Source organism: Microplitis demolitor, chromosome 9 (assembly GCF_026212275.2).
Source record: "Microplitis demolitor isolate Queensland-Clemson2020A chromosome 9, iyMicDemo2.1a, whole genome shotgun sequence".
Lineage (NCBI taxonomy): Eukaryota > Metazoa > Arthropoda > Insecta > Hymenoptera > Braconidae > Microplitis > Microplitis demolitor.
In genome coordinates this window covers 19,245,338-19,267,409 of record NC_068553.1, presented here as the reverse complement: position 1 = coordinate 19,267,409, position 22,072 = coordinate 19,245,338, and the positions used below count along the sequence as shown (strand labels likewise).

The following is a 22,072-nucleotide window of genomic DNA, read 5'->3' as shown; positions in this document are numbered from 1 at the left end:
TCATTAAATAAACCCTCAGAAATTTATAATTAAGAATTAATAATTAACTTTATAACTTATGACAGCGGTTTTCTTCAAGAAACGACTGATTTTTTGGGTGAGTTTACAATTAAGATCGCATGCGCACTGAGAGACGCGCGGCATATTCTCGCGGAAGATTTTTTAAATTAAAAATTTAGTTGATAGAAAATAAAAGTAATGCAAATAACTTTATTTTAATTAACAAAAAAAAAAAAGATTTTGATTGAAATAAGACTCGAGACTTGATCGCAAGTTATTTTATTATATGTATAAAATATCTAGATGCATAATAATTATATTTAATAATAAATGAAGCGCATTTTCTGATAGTTTTAACTTTTTAATCACCTTTTAAAGGTGTTTGCATTCATGATAATCATTTGAATTTGAGTGAATGGGGTTGTATTAATATTGATTTATAAAAATCAATGCATTTTAATGTAAAAAACATAAAGATTTTATTAAAATTAATAAAATTATTTCATTTTAAAAATTGTTGCATCAGCTTTTTTTGGACAAGGGGGTTGCGGGGACGGGGGAAGAGGGTCAGGTCACGTAGGCAGCGATAGGGGGGTAGTTCGGGGAGATCTCCTTCTACCTGCGCAGAAAAAAAGTTCATACTGTAAAATCGTCTACTGCGCAGGGTGAGTAGTGAGAGGGGGAAAGAGGGGATGAAGTGAGAGGGCTCAGGTCAAGGGGCAAAAGGGTCAGTTGGCACCCGACATCCGATGTGTAGTCATCGTAGTCGGTGTGTCCAACTATTTGAAAAAATACTGTTGATTTTTTTTTTTTTCTTAAAGTCATTACTAGTAGTTTTAAAATTAAATTTTTTTTTTTTCAACTGGCGTTTTCGCAAGTTGAAATCATATTTTTTTTTTTATAATTTTTTCGTCTAAATAATAAAATACAAAAATCAACAGTATTTTTTTTTAATTAAAAAGTGATATTTTTTAAATAGATTTCCAATGGATTTCAACGATGAAAAATTCTTTCTGACGCCTTGACTGGAAGGAAGGACGAGACTGAAGAACACTGACCTACCTCAAGGAGCTGCTAGTTGTCAACCTACCAGTTGATCATCTGGCATCGTTCGGCAGGGAAATAAAGTTATTTCCCTGTTGAGGTTTGTTATTGTTTTTCACTATCTGTCACTCTCTTTTCTCTTCTCCATTATTATCTATTTATTTTATTTCACTTTTTAATTTTTATCTCCGGTTCCGTATCTTTTTTTTTTTTTTTTTTTTTTTTTTAATTAAATTCATTCCTGTCGTGATAAGTCGAGTCATTTAAATTAAATTTAGTTTTTTTTAATTAACGTCGAGTCATTCGTAATTAAATCAGTTTCTTTAAATAAAATTCGAGTCATTTGCATTAAATTTAGTTTACTTCAGATTGAAACCGAGCATTTACATGAAATTTAGTTTTATTGAATAAAAGTCGAGTCATTTTCTTAAAATTTAGTTTTTTTTAATTAACGTCGAGTCATTCGTAATTAAATCAGTTTCTTTAAATAAAATTCGAGTCATTTGCATTAAATTTAGTTTACTTCAGATTGAAACCGAGCATTTACATGAAATTTAGTTTTATTGAATAAAAGTCGAGTCATTTTCTTAAAATTTAGTTTTTTTTAATTAACGTCGAGTCATTCGTAATTAAATCAGTTTCTTTAAATAAAATTCGAGTCATTTGCATTAAATTTAGTTTACTTCAGATTGAAACCGAGCATTTACATGAAATTTAGTTTTATTGAATAAAAGTCGAGTCATTTGCTTAAAATTTAGTTTTTTTTAATTAACGTCGAGTCATTCGTAATTAAATCAGTTTCTTTAAATAAAATTCGAGTCATTTGCATTAAATTTAGTTTACTTCAGATTGAAACCGAGCATTTACATGAAATTTAGTTTTATTGAATAAAAGTCGAGTCATTTTCTTAAAATTTAGTTTTTTTTAATTAACGTCGAGTCATTCGTAATTAAATCAGTTTCTTTAAATAAAATTCGAGTCATTTGCATTAAATTTAGTTTACTTCAGATTGAAACCGAGCATTTACATGAAATTTAGTTTTATTGAATAAAAGTCGAGTCATTTGCTTAAAATTTAGTTTTTTTTAATTAACGTCGAGTCATTCGTAATTAAATCAGTTTCTTTAAATAAAATTCGAGTCATTTGCATTAAATTTAGTTTACTTCAGATTGAAACCGAGCATTTACATGAAATTTAGTTTTATTGAATAAAAGTCGAGTCATTTGCTTAAAATTTAGTTTTTTTTTAATTAACGTCGAGTCATTCGTAATTAAATCAGTTTCTTTAAATAAAATTCGAGTCATTTGCATTAAATTTAGTTTTTTTACAATTAAAATCGCGTCATTTGTAATAATTATGTTTTTTTAGATTCAAGTTGAGCATTTGCATTAAATTCAGTTTTTTTAAATAAAAGTCGAGTCATTTGTTTAAAATTTAGTTTTTTTTAAATTAACGTCGAGTCATTCATAATTAAATCAGTTTTTTAAAATTAAAAGTCGAGTCATTTGCATTAAATTCAGTTTTTTTAAATAAAAGTCGAGTCTTTCACGTTAATTTTACGTATTAATCAGTAGAATCAATAACATTCGCGAAATCATTTAATAATTTAATTAATATATTTATTATTGGGGTGTGAATACATACATAAAAATACACATTAGCTTTTTAAAATTAGAGTCACCTACATTTTATTAAAGTTAGATTTTTACACATTTAGCGCCAACTTTTTTTTTTTTTTTTTTTTTTTTTTTATTATAATTCATTTAAATTAGAGTCATTAGAATCACAAGCAGTACTAACCGAGTAAACTTTTTTTTTTTTTTCATTTCTTATAAATTGAATAACTATAATATTTTTATTCTTTATTTAACATTGGGGTGTAGATTGATTTGTTATCAATAGCCTTCTGCTGTTGATAATTTCAACACAACTTTTTTTTACCCATCTCACACACATACACACGCACTTTGCGTACCCAACTCTCTCTCTCTCTATCTCTTCTATTTTTTGCTTAGTTTTTAATTTTTCAATGGGGGTAATTAGATTAATTAGTGGACCAGTAATAGGTTTTTTGTTGAGAGTATTCTCTCAGTAGAATCACGCGTTTAATTTTAGAGTCAACCAACCCTTCCCTAACTCATCTCTTTCTCTTTCTATACCACCACTCTTACCCTTTTTTTTTTTAAATAATTAATTCGCGTTGGGTTTTGTCCGCGAAATGGGATATTGGTCTAGTGATTTAGCTGGAGGGGGGGTTTATGGGTGTTAGGGATTATAAGGACATTTGGTTCTTATAATTTATTTAGAATTAAATTCACGCGAATTAGAGTCTGAACCGCTCTATAGATCTTAAAGGCGAAAAATATTGTTACGTTGTTATGGGTGGCCAACCATAACAGCGTATATAAAATATTTTTTTATGCATTAAAAATTAAAAAAAATTTATTTTTTTTCTTTTTTAATGTATAAAAAGCTGAAAAAAGAAATTTTCCCTGATCAGTTTTAATTTTTAATGAATTATTCTGTCCCACCCTTTGAGTACCCGGGTGCGATTTGGGTGCCGGTCTCAATTCATTAAAAATTTTTTCTGATCAAATCTTTTCTTTTTTAAGTGTTTAAGTGTCTGTAGAGCGGTGTATATTTTTTATTTTTCAATTAATTAGTTAATTAGAGTCATTTTTGCTGCGTTAGTTAATAAGTTAGTTATTATAGGAGGGGAATATTATAGGACTGGGGTTTTGATGTCACTAGACTGATCGGGGTAGTAGATTAATTAAATAATTCGGGTTTTTTTTTTAAATTAGAGTCATCCCACCTCTTTCTTCTGAATGAGTGGTAACTCCACCACTCATTTACTCTTTCATTCATCACACACTTTACCCTTTTTTTTTTTTTTTTTAATTCGAGTATTAGAGTCACGGTTTTTTTAGATATTTAAGTTACTGGTCCAGGGGTTTTTAAATTAGAATCAATTTTGCTTTGGGTTTTCTTTAGCTTCAACTCTTTTTTTTCTTTCTCTCTTACACTCCCACTTACACACCACCTTCTGAGACTCTGTTCATCTTTAATGAAATCGAGTCTCACCCCACACGTCGCCGTGTAGTCGAGGTTACTCACAACCTCGCTTACGGCGACTTTTCTCCACACACCAATCTACACCCCAATTTTTTTTCTTAAATTCATTAAATGTAGATTTAAATTAAAAAATACAACTGGCACTCAATCAGGTGTCAATTAGCCGTAGATTATTTAGTTTACTCGTTAGCACTGCTTGCATGTAGTATTAATTTGATTAGAGTCACTGTAAAAATCGGGTTTTTTTTTTTTTTTAATTAATTTAATTCAAATAGTATTTCCGCGTAAATAAAAGAGCCTTGGCACTAGGTCAGGCTGTCGCGTTCTTTAATTGTTAGTTTTTTTTTATAATATATATCCTGATCTTCTGGGCTGGTACGCATAACCCTCCGGTTCGATCGATGTCGGTCCTTATTGGTCGCATGCTATAAGAAAATCTATCATTATCATGTTGTTACTGGTGTTATCATTATTATTGTTGTTGTCATAATTAATAACAATATCATTACCACTTTATGAGTGAGATAGTGATAGTGTAAGTGGCCCTAGCAGGTCACATTGCACAATTGATATTAATATTGACTGCAATGGTTTTATTGATGATATCGTAACGATGTGATTTTATAGTGACTTTTGTGTGCGATCAAAACGGGGATTCGATTTATCGATTGGCTGGTGGCCTAATGCTACGCATACGGTTCAGTTTTGATGGCAATATATTATGTAGTTTTTATTATTCTTCGACAGAAAACACACCTACACTTTTTTTTTTTTTATCACACATATATTCGCACCCCAATAATTTTTTTTTATTAACTTCAATTTCATAAATCTAGAGAAATTCAAATTAAAGTCATTTTTTTACGGTCACTTACATTAGAGTCATTTTTACAGAATTAGCGTCATTTTGAGTAGCGTCAGTTTTCAATAGCTTTTATTTAAATGAATTAATTTTATTCAACTGCTTATTTACGTTTAAGATTTTTTATCCTTACTTAATTCGCGTTATTTTTTAAACAGTCGAGTCATAAAATTTAGCGTCAATTTTCATAAAAGTAGAATCAGTATTTTTCTGAGAGTAGAGTCACTTGAATTAGAGCCAGTTTTTTGAATTTTTAACTTTAATTAATTAATTTAATGTAAATGCTCATTTACTCCTAATTTTTTTATCGTCATTTAATTCGCGTCATTTTTAAAAAAGTAGAGTCATTTAATTTAACGTCAATTTTTTAGAAATAGAGTCAGTAGTTTTTTGAAAGTAGAGACACTTTGTTTAGAGTTTTTTTTTTATTTTTAACTTCATTTAAGTATTTTATTGTAAATGCTCATTTATTTTTAATTTTTTTATCGTCATTTAATTCGCGTCATTTTTAAAAAAGTAGAGTCATTTTTTTTTTTTTAAATATTTTATTAGAGTAATTTTTGCAGTAGTAGAGTCAGTTTTCGTCTTCCCGAATAATAGAGACCTGGCATTTTGTCAGGTTACGCGATAATTTTTCCAATTTTAATTTTTAATCGATTTCGATCCTCATTGGTCGTATACGCGAAGAAAATCTATAAATATCATATTGTTATCGGTATTATCAATATTATTGTTTCTGTCATAATTAATATCAATACCATTATCATTCTATAATGATAGTGTAATTGGCCCTGGCAGGTCACATTGCACAATTGATATTAATATTGACTGCAATGGTTTTATTGATGATATCATAACGATGTGATTTTATAGTGACTTTTGTATATGATCAAAAGGGGTTTCCATTACAATTAATCAATTTCATGTAAATGCTCATTTATCCCCACCTTTTTTTTATCATCGTTTAACTCGCGTCATTTTTTATAAAAGTAGAGTCATTTAATTTAACGTCAATTTGATAGAAGTAGAGTTAGTAGTTTTTTGAAAGTAGAGCCACTTTGTTTAGAGTTTTTTTTTTTTTATTTTCAACCTCTTTTAAGTATTTTATTGTAAATGCTCATTTATTTTTAATTTTTTTATCGTCATTTAATTCGCGTCATTTTTAAAAAAGTAGAGTCATTTAATTTAACGTCAATTTTTAAGAAGTAGAGTCAGTAGTTTTTTGAAAGTAGAGACACTTTGTTTAGAGTTTTTTTTTTATTTTCAACTTCTTTTAAGTATTTCATTGTAAATGCTCATTTATCCCCACCTTTTTTTTATCGTCATTTAATTCGCGTCATTTTTTATAAAAGTAGAGTCATTTAATTTAACGTCATTTTTAAAAAAGTAGAGTCATTTAATTTAACGTCAATTTATTAGAAGTAGAGTCAGTAGTTTTTTGAAAGTAGAGCCACTTTTTTTAGAGTTTTTTTTTTATTTTCAACTTTTTTTAAGTATTTTATTGTAAATGCTCATTTATCCCCACCTTTTTTTTATCGTCATTTAATTCGCGTCATTTTTTATAAAAGTAGAGTCATTTAATTTAACGTCATTTTTAAAAAAGTAGAGTCATTTAATTTAACGTCAATTTTTAAGAAGTAGAGTCAGTAGTTTTTTGAAAGTAGAGACACTTTGTTTAGAGTTTTTTTTTTATTTTCAACTTCTTTTAAGTATTTTATTGTAAATGCTCATTTATCCCCACCTTTTTTTTATCGTCATTTAATTCGCGTCATTTTTTATAAAAGTAGAGTCATTTAATTTAACGTCATTTTTAAAAAAGTAGAGTCATTTAATTTAACGTCAATTTATTAGAAGTAGAGTCAGTAGTTTTTTGAAAGTAGAGCCACTTTTTTTAGAGTTTTTTTTTTATTTTCAACTTTTTTTAAGTATTTTATTGTAAATGCTCATTTATCCCCACCTTTTTTTTATCGTCATTTAATTCGCGTCATTTTTTATAAAAGTAGAGTCATTTAATTTAACGTCATTTTTAAAAAAGTAGAGTCATTTAATTTAACGTCAATTTTTAAGAAGTAGAGTCAGTAGTTTTTTGAAAGTAGAGACACTTTGTTTAGAGTTTTTTTTTTATTTTCAACTTCTTTTAAGTATTTTATTGTAAATGCTCATTTATCCCCACCTTTTTTTTATCGTCATTTAATTCGCGTCATTTTTTATAAAAGTAGAGTCATTTAATTTAACGTCATTTTTAAAAAAGTAGAGTCATTTAATTTAACGTCAATTTTTAAGAAGTAGAGTCAGTAGTTTTTTGAAAGTAGAGACACTTTGTTTAGAGTTTTTTTTTTATTTTCAACTTCTTTTAAGTATTTTATTGTAAATGCTCATTTATCCCCACCTTTTTTTTATCGTCATTTAATTCGCGTCATTTTTTATAAAAGTAGAGTCATTTAATTTAACGTCATTTTTAAAAAAGTAGAGTCATTTAATTTAACGTCAATTTTTAAGAAGTAGAGTCAGTAGTTTTTTGAAAGTAGAGACACTTTGATTAGAGTCATTTTTGCAAAAGTAGAGTCATTGATTTTAGAGTCACGTTTTTTTTCAATGAATTAGTTTATTGCAATTAGTCAAGTTACTTCATAATTTTTTAAATTTCAATTTTTAATCTATGCTGATCTTCTGGACTGGTACGCATAACCCTCCGGTTTGATCGATTTCGATCCTCATTGGTCGCATACGCGAAGAAAATCTATAAATATCATATTGTTATCGGTATTATCAATATTATTGTTTCTGTCATAATTAATATCAATACCATTATCATTCTATAATGATAGTGTAATTGGCCCTGGCAGGTCACATTGCACAATTGATATTAATATTGACTGCAATGGTTTTATTGATGATATCATAACGGTATGATTTTATAGTGACTTTTGTGTGCGATCAATACGGGGATTCGATTTATTGATTAGCTGGTGGCCTAATGCATACATATGGTTCAGTTTTGATAGCATTTTAATTATTATTTAGAAAAAAAAAAAAAAAAAAAAACTAGATACGCGAACCCCTTTCCGATTAGTTGATTTTTTATCTTTCTTCTTTTGTTTTTTAGGAATTTTTTTTAGGTTTAGAAATATGATTTTTTCAAATAGATTTCTCAAGGTTACGGAACCTCGTCATGAATTGTTTAAATTTTATAAATTATTTTTTTGTTCAGGTTTAGGCGTATAATTATTTTCTTATTTTTTTTAGCATATTTTTCAAGATTCCGGGGACTTACTTAATCCTTACCTTATTGACGTTATTGGGCGATTAATTTCTTTTTTTTTTCTTTTCAATTTTTTTATTTCAGGTTTAGGTATATGATTTGGATGATTTTTTTCCTATATCTTTGATGACGTGTCTAATCTAGAGTCTAATGGAATCTAATGACATGACTGGCCTATAAGGACCAGAATAATTTTTTGGACAGTGATGTTGCTAAACATTGAGGACAAGGTGTTGCCGAGCCAAGGACACACCGCTGCTTTAATTTTTTTTTCTGGTGGATATTTATTTTCAAATCTTTTATTTTTTTCATTAATATGTATCCCTGTATTTAATCTATTGGGATATATATTTTAGTTTCAGATCCAGTCAACGAGAATGAGGATATCCATGGGTGCCAAGGAATACCGAGACCAGGAGAAGGAGGACCAGGACCAAGAAGAAGACCAATTATTTATTTAATTAATTTAATTATTTATTTTTATTATTTATTATTAATTTGTATTTTTTATATTTATTTAGTTAAGTTTAGTGTAATTGTAAATAGTTTTAAATAATTATTTTGTTCAGGTATGAGTGCGATGGATGCTATAAGAGTGATTTATAATTTAAGAATTTAATTTATATTTTTATTTTATAAGAATGAGTATGAGTGGCATGTTTTTATTGCTTAGCATGTGCTTGCTTGTTTTTTTTTTATTTTATTCGGGTCTGATCGCATGGTTTGGTTTATTTATATTTAATTTAATTTTATCCTTTTTTCCCACCTCCCTTTAATTTTAAGTGTGTTTTTTCGTATTTGGGTTTGACTGCATGGTTTGATTTGCTTTTATTTAATTTAATTTTACCTCTTTTTATTCCCATTCCCTTTTACTTTTAAGTCTGTATGAATATAATTTACTATAAATTTAAGTGTATGATGAATGAATGTGATTTTATTTATTGAGATATCCGTGCCCGGATATTATTATTATTATTATTAAGTCTTAATTTTAAGAAATTTTATTTATAAAATTTTATTCTGTATGTTTTTTTATATATTTATTTTGTTAATTATGTATTGTATAATATTTTGTATTTCTATTTTTTGTTTATGTATTTACTTTGTCAATTATGTAATGTATATTATTTTGTATTTGTATTTTTTATTTAGCTTTTTTTTGGTCACCAATCGAGTGATCACTGTGTTGGTCGGGTTTTTTCACTGGTAAAAACCTCCGATTTAAACCGATAGATTCCGGGTCTATCGAATTTTTATCGGAGTATTTTATCGGTGTCGAGGTTTCCCAAACGGGCTATTTTCTTTCTTCCAAAAGAAAATAGCTTAGACCAGTACAATTGTATTTCTAAACAAATACAATTGTAGGTGAATGCGCACAGTATAGGAAGTCGGTCCTCAGCCGCTTTTTTTTTTTTTTTAAATAATAAATTTTAATATTCATTATTTTTAATCGAGCATTTATGAATGAAAAAAATAACCTTCCCTTTATTTTTAATTAAATATTTAGATTATAAATAGAATTAAGTATATTTATAAGAAAGTGAAAAATCCATATAATTAAAACGAACCAGAAGAATTCTTATAAATACAGGTAAGTAAAAAAAATTATAAACATTAATGCAATCAAATAAACAAAAAAAAAATTATGGAAAATCAAGAAAAATATATGCTATAATTTTCTCTTTTTTCTTCAATATTATTTATATTTTTCATCTTCTTCTTTACAAAAGTATTTATTTCCTGAACGATGTTTGTCGTACAGAAAATGAATATTATAGTAAAGAAGCAAATATTAATATTCATACTAATTAAATTATAAATATATAGTATAAAAAGAAATGAAAAATCTCTACCGAATGCCTTCCGAGAAATTTTTGTATTTTTTTAAATATTTGCGCATGAGCAATAGAATATTGTTTTTAGTAGTTTTTTTTTATATTAATTAATTAAAATTCTTTTATATTGAGTAATTCTGGTTTAAATAAGAAAATACTTTTCCTTTATTTTAAATATAATATTTTATTCATTAATGTATATATATATAAATAAATATATCTCAATAATATATACATACATATATTTAATCGTAATAAATAAAAAAAAGAGAACAAATTATCATCAATAAATTTCTTAAATTTTTAAATGTTCGCGCATGCGCATTGACAACGTTGTACATGTCTACTTATTTAGGAGTGTATGTATGTTAAAAATCTGTCCTCAGTCACTTGGTTTTGTTAATAATAAATTTTTATTTCAATTGCTACTAATTACATTTTTTTTTGTTTTTTAAAAACCATTTCTTTATCTTTAATTAAATATTTAATTTTATAAATAGTAATAAGCGTTTTTTAAAAAACGAAAGTAAATTTAATTATGATGAATAAGTTACACACGTAAATACAGGTAAGTAAAAGAAAAATAATAGCTACAAATAAATATAACAAAATTTAGATTAATATATGCAAAGAACTTTTAATTAGACACCTGCTTTGTAATTTTAAATAATCGCGCATGCGCATTTCGAATTCCTTTCCTATTTGAAATTTCGGCTCATGTTCCATTTACTTTTCTTCATTTCCGCTAGGTGTCACTACCACTCATAGTCATTTTAGCTATAAGTCAATTTGGGTAAACGTAATTGGTAACCTTGCGTGCAAGACCGGCGCACTGGGCGCGTGCAATATACCCGGGAAAATTTAAATTCATGATTAAATTTAATTAGTAGAAAAAAGTGAATTACCAATTTTTAAAAAAATGTAATAATTATCAGTGCATTGATTAAAGTGAAATTTAAGTGAAACAAATCTTAGTATTACAAATCGATCATTAATTGATATAAATTAATGTTGATTTCATGTGCGAAAAAAGCGTCAAATTACCCTGGAGTGGTGGGTCCGAACACACCAATAGAAATAAAAACACAAAAAATATGTAATTAATGAATTATTTTAAATATATATATACATATGTATGTACGGGCCGTAGTCCCGTGTCTCGTAGATTATTTTTTTCAGTGAATTTACGGTCAATATGCAGCAATTCGCCATGAATTTGTGGCAACGCTGCGGCATTTTAGATAATATTCCAGGATTTTACTGTAAAGTGCCATAGGCTGCCCTAATTGATTTCATATTGTCGTAAAATTTAGCAAATTTGCAGTAAATTACGGTATTTTGCAGTAAACTATGGTAATTTATCGTAATTTGGGTCCGCTAGGACGGATAATTTGCGCAAAGAAACTTTTGTTATCCACAATAAACTTTAAAAAAAAATCACAACAATTTCAGTATATTTTAAAGATTTTAAAAGTAAAAACTAAAGAATCACTAAGAGTTCAATTTTCCAAGTAATCACTAGACTTTTATCCAGTTTGAAATAAAACTTGTCATTTTTTAAATTGCTTTGAAGCCCCGGTTCTGGTAAATTCGCAAAATCATTCACATTCTAATAATTTAATAAAAAAAAATATATATATGGACCTGGGTTTTTTTTCAAGCAATCTTGATGTTAAAGGTCTTGCTTTTAAGTATCAATCTCGGTCAAATCTGGATTAGGAGCAAGTAAACATACTGTATATACATGACCCGAGGGTCATTGATTTAAAAGTATGTCTAAAATTATGAGTGTAGCAGACATCAGATAAATTTAAAATTATAAATAATTAAAAAATAATATTTATAAAAAACTTATTAATTTCAAAATTTTTAAACGCGCAGTTTTTTAACAATTCAATTTTATTAATTATTTACTCCATTTATTAATAATTTTAAATTTGTTTCTGTCTGCTACTTTCACACTCATTCAAAATTTTTATAATTAGTTATTTAATTCAATAACAATAATTTTTATTATTTTATTTTTCAGATCTTGTACGCAGTTAAAAAAAATATATACATATATATATATATATCTTACAAAACCACAAAAATAATCAATATCTTAAATTACTGTGAATCATCAAGATAAAAAAATCTTCATAAACATATTGCGCAATAATTTCAAATCCCCGCCAATAAAACAGACTTGTTTATTATTCAAATAATAATAATTATAATAATATTTCTATACATTGATCAATAAATCAATATTTATATCAATCAGCTGTAGTGTTGCATGATTAAAAAATTTTTAGTAATATTGATATATAATTAAAATCAATAATTTAATTAATAACATATTTTGTAATCCATTAATTATTAATGACCTAAATTACTACAAGATAAAAATTTTAATTTCATTTATTTAAATTTAAATATATGTATATATGCAGAGTAAACTAGTATCAAGTAAAAGTATCAATGTGATATTATAATCATTTTAAATTCCAACAATGTTAAAAAAAAACCTTGAAAAACATTCACACTGCAATTAATCTCGTTACTCATTATCGTTTTTATTTAATTGTGCTGTAAACAAATAAATATATGTATTAATGTTATGACTGATAAATTTTAAATTTTATAAAACACGATTTTTAAAAGGTTGATTCCAAAAAAAATTCTTACATACATTGAACCCTGTAGTGACGTAAATAAAATTACTCATCAGACGTCTGCCTTTCCCATGAAAAAAATAGTCTACAAAATAAATATATGAATAATTAATTTTTATAATATATTTTTTAATTTGACATTTTAAGACTGATTTATTTTTTCAGTGATATTTTAAAATGTCCTTGAAAAAACAAAATATTGAATAAAAATTAATTGTTTTTTTAAGAATTTCCATTTATTTCTCTGATATAATTTCTGAAATAACAAAGATTTCCGTGAATAAACTGTTTGTTATTCTTGAAACAAACTTATGTTTCTTCGTAGCAATTATTTAAAAAAAAAAATCATTGTATAGTACAAAAAATTAATAAAATCGATTGTTACCTTCCTTGTTTATGATTTTTAAAAAATAATAAATTATTCAAAATATGTGGGTGTAAAAAAATATCCTTGCTGTTATACTTTATCATATCATATATATTAATATATATGACGCACATGTTATCGCTGAGAATTTGTCTACGTCAAGTTTTTTTTCAATAATATAAATATGTTTAGCATAAAAAATTTTTAGATTCTTTTTTCACCTGTAGTTTTTTAAATTTTCCACATGAGCATATTTTTAGTTTTTTTTTTTTGTCTCTAGAAAAAAAATTCAAAAATTTTTAATTGTCTGCTGACTTCAGGATTAATCATAATAATTATTGGAAAATTCCTAGACATATATGTAATTATATATTTTTATATATGTATTTATGTAATCCAATAAAATATGTGGTTGAAGTTTAACATTTTTCTTTTTTTTAAATAATAATATTGAGTAATAAAGAAAAATAAGAAAATAAAATATTGGAAATTTCCTAGACAAAGTAAATATATGTAATGATATATTTGTACATATATGTAACTATGTAATGCAATAAAATATGTAGTTGAAGTAAAGTTGAAAAATTACTTGTCAGTCAAACCGTTACATGATACATATATCATATACATACACATCAAGTATTTGTCTTATATATATGTATAGAGGTGTGTGAAAGTATGTTGATGATAATAATAACAATATATGACAACGCGCATGCTCGAAAAGGGAAATAACCGACGCGTCATGTAAAGGTATATATATTTGCGCATGTAACGCCTCTGTCTCAGTTCTAATCGAACTTCGGACACGTGAACGCTACATACTAGTTCAACAAAGGAAGTTTATTTTTTGCTTTGTCCGCTCATTGTATGGGTATGTATATATATATATTATTTATGTTATTATTATAAATATAACAAAACATATTGCTTTCATTTATTTGTATATTATTATTTTTATATCAGGTCGAATAGTGGGAACATACTTTATCGATGTAAATATTTTTCGAGCTCCGTTATTTATCTTAAATATGTCGAAACAGCCGACTCGACCTACTTGCTACCTTTCACTTGCTAAGGAATTCATTTCATTTTAGTTTTTAAATTTACGTATATATATATTTATGGATAAAATAATATGCACGCGAGGATGAGGGAGAGATTTGAATTTTTTTTTTTAGGGCTTCGGTCGCGTGATTTCGGTAACCCTGATAATGGTAGCCTTGAAATTTTCGGGGAGTGGATAAGATTGTGCGTCAGCTGATATATATGTATATACATAGATATATTTATATATATATATATATATATATATATATATATATATATATTGTTTTATTGTTCGTGGTATAGATGAAGAGGGTGATTAATTTTTTATAGATCGTATTCTTAGTATTTTAACGATAGTAATTTTATGTCATGACGCATGAAATTGTCAACAAAATGTCGTCCGAGGCACGTGGCTGTAATTGATTTTTTTTTAGTTCATTCATAATTTTATAATTTTTTTTTTTAAATTAAAATTTTTTAATTTTTAAATACGGGCGGGAATTTTTCAAATTTTTGATAAACAATTTTTTGTGACCCTGATTTGTAGACAATTAAAAACTTTTTTAAAATTATTTATAATTGTAAATTTATCTGACGTATGTTACATTGAAACTCATAAAAAGTAATAGACGTCAGTTAACTGGAGTATTGTAATTTAAAAAAATATTGTCATGTAATAAGTAATGATTTTTTAAAAAACAGAGCGAGAGAAGAGTTTAAAACACGGTGAGAGCCCTGTGGAGCCAATAAGCAGCTGCAGGGATGAGCATGGATATTTGCCAACAGTTGGCCGATGGGGTTGCGAATGGCCAAGTTGACTCGAATCGACAGAAATATGGTGTCAACCACAAGGACAAGCTCGTGGCCCCCGGATCAGGGGTGTCCCTCTACCCCTGCCAGTCTGGGCCCATTATGAATCAGCTCCCTTGACCGTCGATACTGTCGAACAATATGAGGAACTAGCAGGCAGTGTTGAGCTGGAAACCCAGCGACTGCTAAACGATCACCGATATGACACTATCGGTAACTTCCTAAGGTAAAAAAATCACTTCTAGTTCTCTGATCAAATGCTGGGTCTCTCCCCTCAATTAAAAGTTTGAATCATCGGTTATTAATTAAATTTTTTATTACAGGTTCTACAAGGACTTCAAAGAAAGTAATGAATCAACGGTAGACCGTTTCTACCATAAATATCAACCGCTGATAACTCACAAGCATCACACGTGTGTGGGTCTTGGTTTTGAATTGTTGAATCGTTTAAGTAAACTGGACAAAAGATTTCCTGGTATTGCTAATGGCCTTTATTTGGTATCATGTGAAGAGGTTGGTATTTGTAATTATCGATTACTCATCAAATTATTGAGACTGAGTTATTTATGTATTTATTTCTATATTTGTCTTTAGACTATTGGAGACATCGAAGGGTACGTGGGAGGACCACCAGCTGCTGACAGTGGGGAGAAGGAACACGTACTTGTTTGCCTAAAAATAATAATAAATGGACGTCGAGGAGTACTATTACTGGACCCGGGTTACCACGTCGCCCGGGTTATAACCGTCATGGGGGACAAAATGTACCCGCATACTGGCTGGTTTACACAGTCGGACGAAAAACATTGTAAAAAAGAGTACAATTATTCTCTGTGCGAGCAAGATACGGACTACGTTGAGTGGTACGACAGAGAAACACGCCCAGGTGCCTTGGAGAGTACACAAGTTGCTCTTATTTATGTAGCAAGGCCATATTTAACTGCCATCGACGTTACTGAGCGTCGTAATTTGGTATACAATTTTCGTAGTTTACTTGCTAGGGATACTAAGGGACACTTGACTGCTGGTTTATATTTTCCACTTAAAACTGATGACGTCCAGACTTTTACTATTTTTTATCAAACCAACAACGGCAAGAATCGAGTCAAGATGCCCTTCAATAAATTTTATACTTCATCTAAGGTAATTTTTTTTTACTCCGTCGCTTTTTACTGCCAGGATCATTCGCGAATTTTTGGATAAATAGTTTATTGAAAAAAAAAAAAATAAATGAATTGATTTAATTTTTAGATAGTACCAAACGACGAAGAATGGGCAATAATATCAGAATGTGCAACACAATTGGGCATGTCGCGTCAGGAATTAAAGAGCTTACTGTCAGCACTTGCGATGGTTGTTAATGACACTGGATTTATAGCACAAACACTGGCGATAAATACCAAAATAAATAGCCTTGCTGAAGACAATTAACAAAAGCCATACACACAACCACTGTGGTGTAGGAAATTATTTACTTACATATTAATTTTGCTTGCTTTCCTCATACAGTTTTTTTCTTTATTTTTATTCATGGGATGATTCATATTATTAATTATTATTATTATTATTATTATTATTATTATTATTACTAATTACTATAATACTTTATTAGACTTATAATTTTTAAACTATTTCATTACATCGACGGACAATTAATGATAAATTTTTATTTGTGGTGACGGTACAGGTTTCAATTAATCTGTTTATTGTTTTTTTTTAATTATTATAATTATCTAAATTGTAATTTAGTTTTGCTTTCAATAAAATGGCCATAAAAATGAAAATATGTCTATTGTTATATTTATTTAAGTCCATAATTTTAAATTAATACATGAAATTACCGAGAGTGTGACGTTTATATTTTTATTTTGAAATTAATTAATTAATTATTATTTTATAATCAGGGAGATATCGCAGAAAATATTTTATAAATAATCTATAATAAATATATATTTATTACAACCTTGTAATTTAAATTATCAAATTAATTAATTATTTTAAACACTGCGATAATTCTCCCAAATGTTATTTTTTTAATTAATTATTTTATTTATTATAAATTTTAACATAACGTAAAAAAAATCGTATTTTAAATGGTCGCTAAAAAAAAATCAGATATCATATATGTAAATTATATAAATATTTATGACTGAAAAAATATAAATTTTATGTAGTCATACTTATTTATACATATCATATATGAGCACATCAATATATCAGTAGATATATGATACTGAAATTAGCCGACGTATAAATTTTGAATTTTTTTCAAAATCGATAAGTTAAAAAAAATTACACTTGTAGTTTTTTTAATTTTCTGCATGTGTATATTGTTTTTTCCATTGATTTGTTGAAAAAAAAATCAAATTTCGAATTGTCTTCTAATTTCAGGATCATTAATTTTTTTTAAATTAATTAACTAAAAAAAAATATGTATTTGCAAATTAATTAATTAAATTTTTTTAAGAAATTAAAAAAATTGGAAGATATATAATGAAGAATTACTATTATATATATATATATATATATGTATATATGTACATATATATATATTAATACTCATGATTGAAAAAAAAAATTGGAATATCAATAGTTGAGTTTTATAATTTTGAAGATCTGAGTTGACAATTTACGTCTATTTAACTAGAATAATTAAATATTAATAGTGATTAATTATTATTATTATTAATAATAGACGCAAGTTGTAATTTATTGCTCAGTAATTAATCATCGCTAGAAGACAAGTGTCGTTTTTTCTTATTATTATCATTATCTTCATCCTCTTCATTATCATCTTCATGTTTTCGTCTTCCTGAAGTCTCAGCAGCTTTTGGTTTATCATCAGACTCAGTTTTATCATCAACTTGACTATCACTAAAATAAAAAAAAAATTATAATTAAAAAATCGAGCAAAAAAAATATAACATTTAAAAATACATTAATGTTAAATAAAATGGTGATAAAAATGAAATTTTAAAATCTGAATTTACATGCCGATGATTTTATGGATTTTTTAAAAATACAAAACACACAAAATGTATGTGAACATATATTTATTTAAATATTTTTCGTACAACGTTACTTACTTACGTTGTATTTTTTTTTTTAAATTAAAACGTCACCACCCTCGTTCACATTTAAATATATTTTTAATACTTTTGGGAGTACCTGCAATACACAAAATCAAGATATTCCACTAATTTTATTTTTTTGTCAAAAAAAAAAAAAAAGAATTCATTATTTATTACCGAGTTTTAAAATTCAATTGAAGATAGAAAAATATTAATGGATTGACATAAAATATAAATTTAGTTTTTTTACTTATGCATTAACAAATAAACGAGCTAATTGTTAGGTAACAAGCGCATGCGTTAAGGGGGAAGCTGGTTTGAAAAATAAAGAGGAAGTTTTGGAAATTTTTTTTTCAGAGTAAATTCTTTATTAAAATTCTCAAAATTTGTGACATTATTAAACAGCATTTCAAAAATATTCTGATAAATTTTCATTGAAAAATAAACCAGTGATAGTGGGGAGAGACGAGCCACCTCAAAAAAAAAGTTTCCATTATATTTTTTGAGGTGGCTCGTGTCTCCCCACTACCACTGGCTTATTTTTCAATATTTATTAATGAAAATTTATCAGAATATTTTTGGAATACTGCTGAGTAGTGTCACAAATTTTGAAAATATTATTAAAGAATTTACTCTGAAAAAAAAAAAAAAAAATCATAAAAATATGATCTTTTTTTTTTTTTTTTTTTTTCAGACTAACTTCCTCTTGTAATTAATTAGTGTAAGCAGGTACATTAAATATTTAGAGGGTGATTTTTTTATATTTATAAAAAGGTTCATTAGTTGCAAATTTAAATCTGTTACAAAAACTCTGAGTACTGAGACCAATAGCGGGACAATAATTTTTTTTTGATAAATTGCCAAAAAAAAAGTATTACAATTATTATTTTGTTTTTGTGAAAATTTGTCATGATTTAAAAAAATTTTAATTCAAAAACTCCCATAACTGTCCCGCTATTGGTCTCGACCCTAACAAACAATTAAAATTTTTTTCAACAGCAAAATCATTAAATTGGAATTGCTCCTAATTAACTTTTTTATAAATGAATAAAAAATAAAACTTTTTTTTTTAATAAACATCTTACCTGACTTTATTTCTACTATTGCTTGTTAATGATCGTATACTTCGTCTTGTACTTGGTACTCTAGATCGTTCATTTTGTCTACACAAACAACCCAACAACCAGCCCATAGAAATAAATAAAAATAAAAACCAATAAACTACCAGTAAAATAATTCATTTCAAATAAATAAACAAAATAAATCTAATTATAATTAAAAAACAACTACTTCCAGCTTTCACTATTACAATTAAATTTATTTAAAAAAAAAAAAATAATAATAATCATAGTAAAGTTCAAGTTACAGAGAGCAGTTTTATAATAAATAATCTTCAAGTCTATTTCCTCCAATAATTATCCCATTACGATCGTCTATTTCTTGCATTACGTGCTCTACGTTTGCTAAATTAAATATATATACATAACATATCAGTACGAATATTTAATATAACAATAATCCCATATAACAATTTCTGTCGCAAGTCACTGGTCAAGACACGATTACAAGAATCTTTTAATAGAAACTACAAAGACGCCCAGGATGACGTACACGAGACTTTTAGTCCTGGACTACTTTTATAAAAGTGTTCGCAGAAGACCTCTAGGTGTCTACGTCTTCATATTGCTATCAATCTGTCACAAGATTGTTGCAGGACTTGCACATGTTATTGTACAAAAAAACATTGAAGATGTCTTACTCAAGGTGCAGTGACTTGGGCTAATCTTGCACCAGAATGAGACTTCTTGAGCAGATCTACTGCAGGAAATGCGTCAGTGTCTGCAAGTGATTCACTGTATCAATACACCTCGAGCAAGACCTTCAATATTCTTCTAGAACACAACAGAAAATTTTTTCCGTCTTTTACAAGACTTGAAATTCAAAATTCTGTACCAGTGTCTGCAGCAAGATCCATAGTTATATAAAGACATAGACAACTAGTGTACTGGTGATGACTTGGGTAAAATTGCTATATGGTAAGTACGTTAAAGAATAATTAATACAGGAATCGTGCGCACATAAATATACATATATGTATATTTTAAATAATTGGATGCAAAATAAACAAAAAAAAATTGAAAATGCGACTAAGAGGTTTATAAATTTGTTTCAACGAACCTTGTTGTACCGTCAGTGAGTGCCAATTGTCCACCACCACCACGATGATGATGATGATGTCTTCGGTGATGGGGTGAGTAATCAATAGCTGCTTGAGCATCGTTGCGACTTCCGCGTCCATGGCTACGGATACGTTGCTCCCATTCCTGATTAAACTTATCTGCTTCATCTGTTTTGAAAATACATAAAATTAATACTGATATTTATTAATTGTATATATATAAAGCAGATAAAATATGTACCGTCTTCAAGATTTATAAATTCCTGATGCTCTTCTTCATCACCGTTGCGAAGATCCTTCTTTTTTTCAATAATGTGAGCTCTCTCGCCAATGTGGTGGCCGATGGCCATCTTCTTGGTGCCTGAGCGTGAGTCGAAAACGGATTCTTTGGTCTCCTTTACTCCACCTGGACCAGCGCGCATTGATTTAGAAGCTTGGTACACTTGGGGACGGCCATCGGGACCGTTTGTGTAGGTCATTATTGATGTTGATGTCATGCAATTACTTCCGGCCATATTATCCTAAAAGTAAATTGTGCATTTAATAAATTATTTTTTAAATTTTACTTTTAGTTTTAAATTTTTGTTCCAGGCAAATTTTAATTTTAAATTACGCGGGTTAAATTATTTATAAAAATCAGTCAGATATTTTTCGTCTTTTTTGACTAAAATTTAAAAATTTTTAATTTTTCAGGGAAATGACATCTGGGTCCTGGTAAAAAATTTATCAGCTGATTTTTTATAAAATTTAATTTATTATTTTAAATATGAATTGTCAAGTTGGACAAAAAATTTCTACTGCGCATCAAAGCGAGCGCTAAAATATATAGATATATATATATTTGTTATATATAAAAATAATACTTACAAAATTAGAAAACATAGCATTCATATTCATCGGCGGCATTGGAAACCCGAATGGCATCATCTGGTTATGAATGTTTCTAGCAGGAGCAGCAGGATGACGGCGCTGGTTCATCATGTCCTGGCCTGGGCCCATAAGGGCTGGTGTCATCATGCCAAAGGGATTGCTGAAGAAGTTCATCATGCTATTCATCGATTGCATGTGTGACCTAATGATTTTTTTTTAAATTCAAGTGAACAAAAAAAAATGATCAATGAATTGTTTTAATAAAAATAAAATATATAAAAAAAATCCGACTCCATTTTGCTGCGATAGCGAGACTAAACAATTGATGGTTTGTAAAATTAATTTAAACAAATTTAATTGGCGGAATAAATAAATGACTTATGTAATGAAAATTATATATAGATATATTATATTAATACATATTTTAATTATAAATATTTACCCGAAAATTGGGTCGTCTTCAATATCACCCATCAGCGATCCAAAGAGAGACATTTTAACTTTTTATAACACTTTTAAAAAGTAATTAATTGATAATTAGTTTAACTGATAATTAACTAAATGTTTTTAGTGAGAATTAGAAACGTTGGATGACAATTTATCAATGGTCAGCTTTCACAATTTACAAAGGTTACGAAGATTTATTCTCGAAATTTCTGGATTACTATTATACATTATAGGTATATTTTCTACAATTGACTCGTCATTACTGCGCATGCGCGTTAGTGAAAATTAATTGCCAAGTAGTGGGAGAAAAACTCCTAATAACATCCCAGCACAATTTACTAAAAGTTTCCTTTAATTTTCCGTCAACTTCCGAGTTTTCTGTTTTTGACGTCAATTTGTATACAACTTACTCTAGAATTTGACGTCAATTTACTACCCGAATTACAATGCAAATTCAATTCAAAAGTTTAGAAAAAATTTGTCATCAATTTTCAGGAAAATTTTTGTAGCAATTTGCTGTTAATTTGACTTGAAGTTGTTAAG

At 27.5% G+C, this 22,072-nt stretch overlaps 2 protein-coding genes and 2 long non-coding RNA genes across 7 annotated transcripts; 2 read left to right on the top strand and 2 right to left on the bottom strand.

Moving 5' to 3' along the window:
- Positions 1–751: 751 nt before the first annotated feature.
- LOC128668587 (uncharacterized) lies at positions 752–9,273 on the top strand. The gene is made up of 3 exons (XR_008404221.1): positions 752–1,144; positions 8,328–8,519; positions 8,600–9,273. It is a non-coding gene; the product is annotated as an uncharacterized LOC128668587 (long non-coding RNA).
- A 2,973-nt stretch (positions 9,274–12,246) lies between these two features.
- LOC128668605 (uncharacterized) lies at positions 12,247–13,456 on the bottom strand. The gene is made up of 3 exons (XR_008404249.1): positions 13,121–13,456; positions 12,753–12,820; positions 12,247–12,649 (listed from the first exon to the last, which is right to left on the bottom strand). It is a non-coding gene; the product is annotated as an uncharacterized LOC128668605 (long non-coding RNA).
- Positions 13,457–14,970: 1,514 nt separating this feature from the next.
- On the top strand, positions 14,971–16,737 carry LOC103578228 (uncharacterized; the record flags this gene model as incomplete). Its single annotated transcript, XM_008559231.3, has 4 exons — positions 14,971–15,188; positions 15,286–15,475; positions 15,557–16,105; positions 16,214–16,737. Coding segments are annotated over 4 exons (1,137 nt in total), but the record flags the coding sequence as incomplete, so codon positions are not given.
- Positions 16,738–16,858: 121 nt separating this feature from the next.
- LOC103578219 (myeloid leukemia factor) lies at positions 16,859–21,797 on the bottom strand. 4 transcript variants are annotated; one of them, XR_008404185.1, is made up of 7 exons: positions 21,525–21,797; positions 21,080–21,284; positions 20,454–20,733; positions 20,212–20,380; positions 19,119–19,196; positions 18,049–18,130; positions 17,745–17,836 (listed from the first exon to the last, which is right to left on the bottom strand). XR_008404185.1 is itself a non-coding variant. In XM_014444263.2 (6 exons), the coding sequence occupies exons 1-6, from the start codon at positions 21,575–21,577 to the stop codon at positions 17,686–17,688; spliced, it is 936 nt and encodes a 311-aa protein (XP_014299749.1). In that variant the 5' UTR covers positions 21,578–21,796; the 3' UTR covers positions 16,935–17,685. The 4 variants fall into 4 exon arrangements, 2 of the variants coding, with proteins under 2 accessions (XP_008557444.1, XP_014299749.1); XR_008404186.1 differs by having other exon boundaries at positions 18,053–18,130; XM_014444263.2 differs by lacking the exon at positions 18,049–18,130 and having other exon boundaries at positions 16,935–17,836; positions 21,525–21,796.
- Between the last annotated feature and the right edge of the window lie 275 nt (positions 21,798–22,072).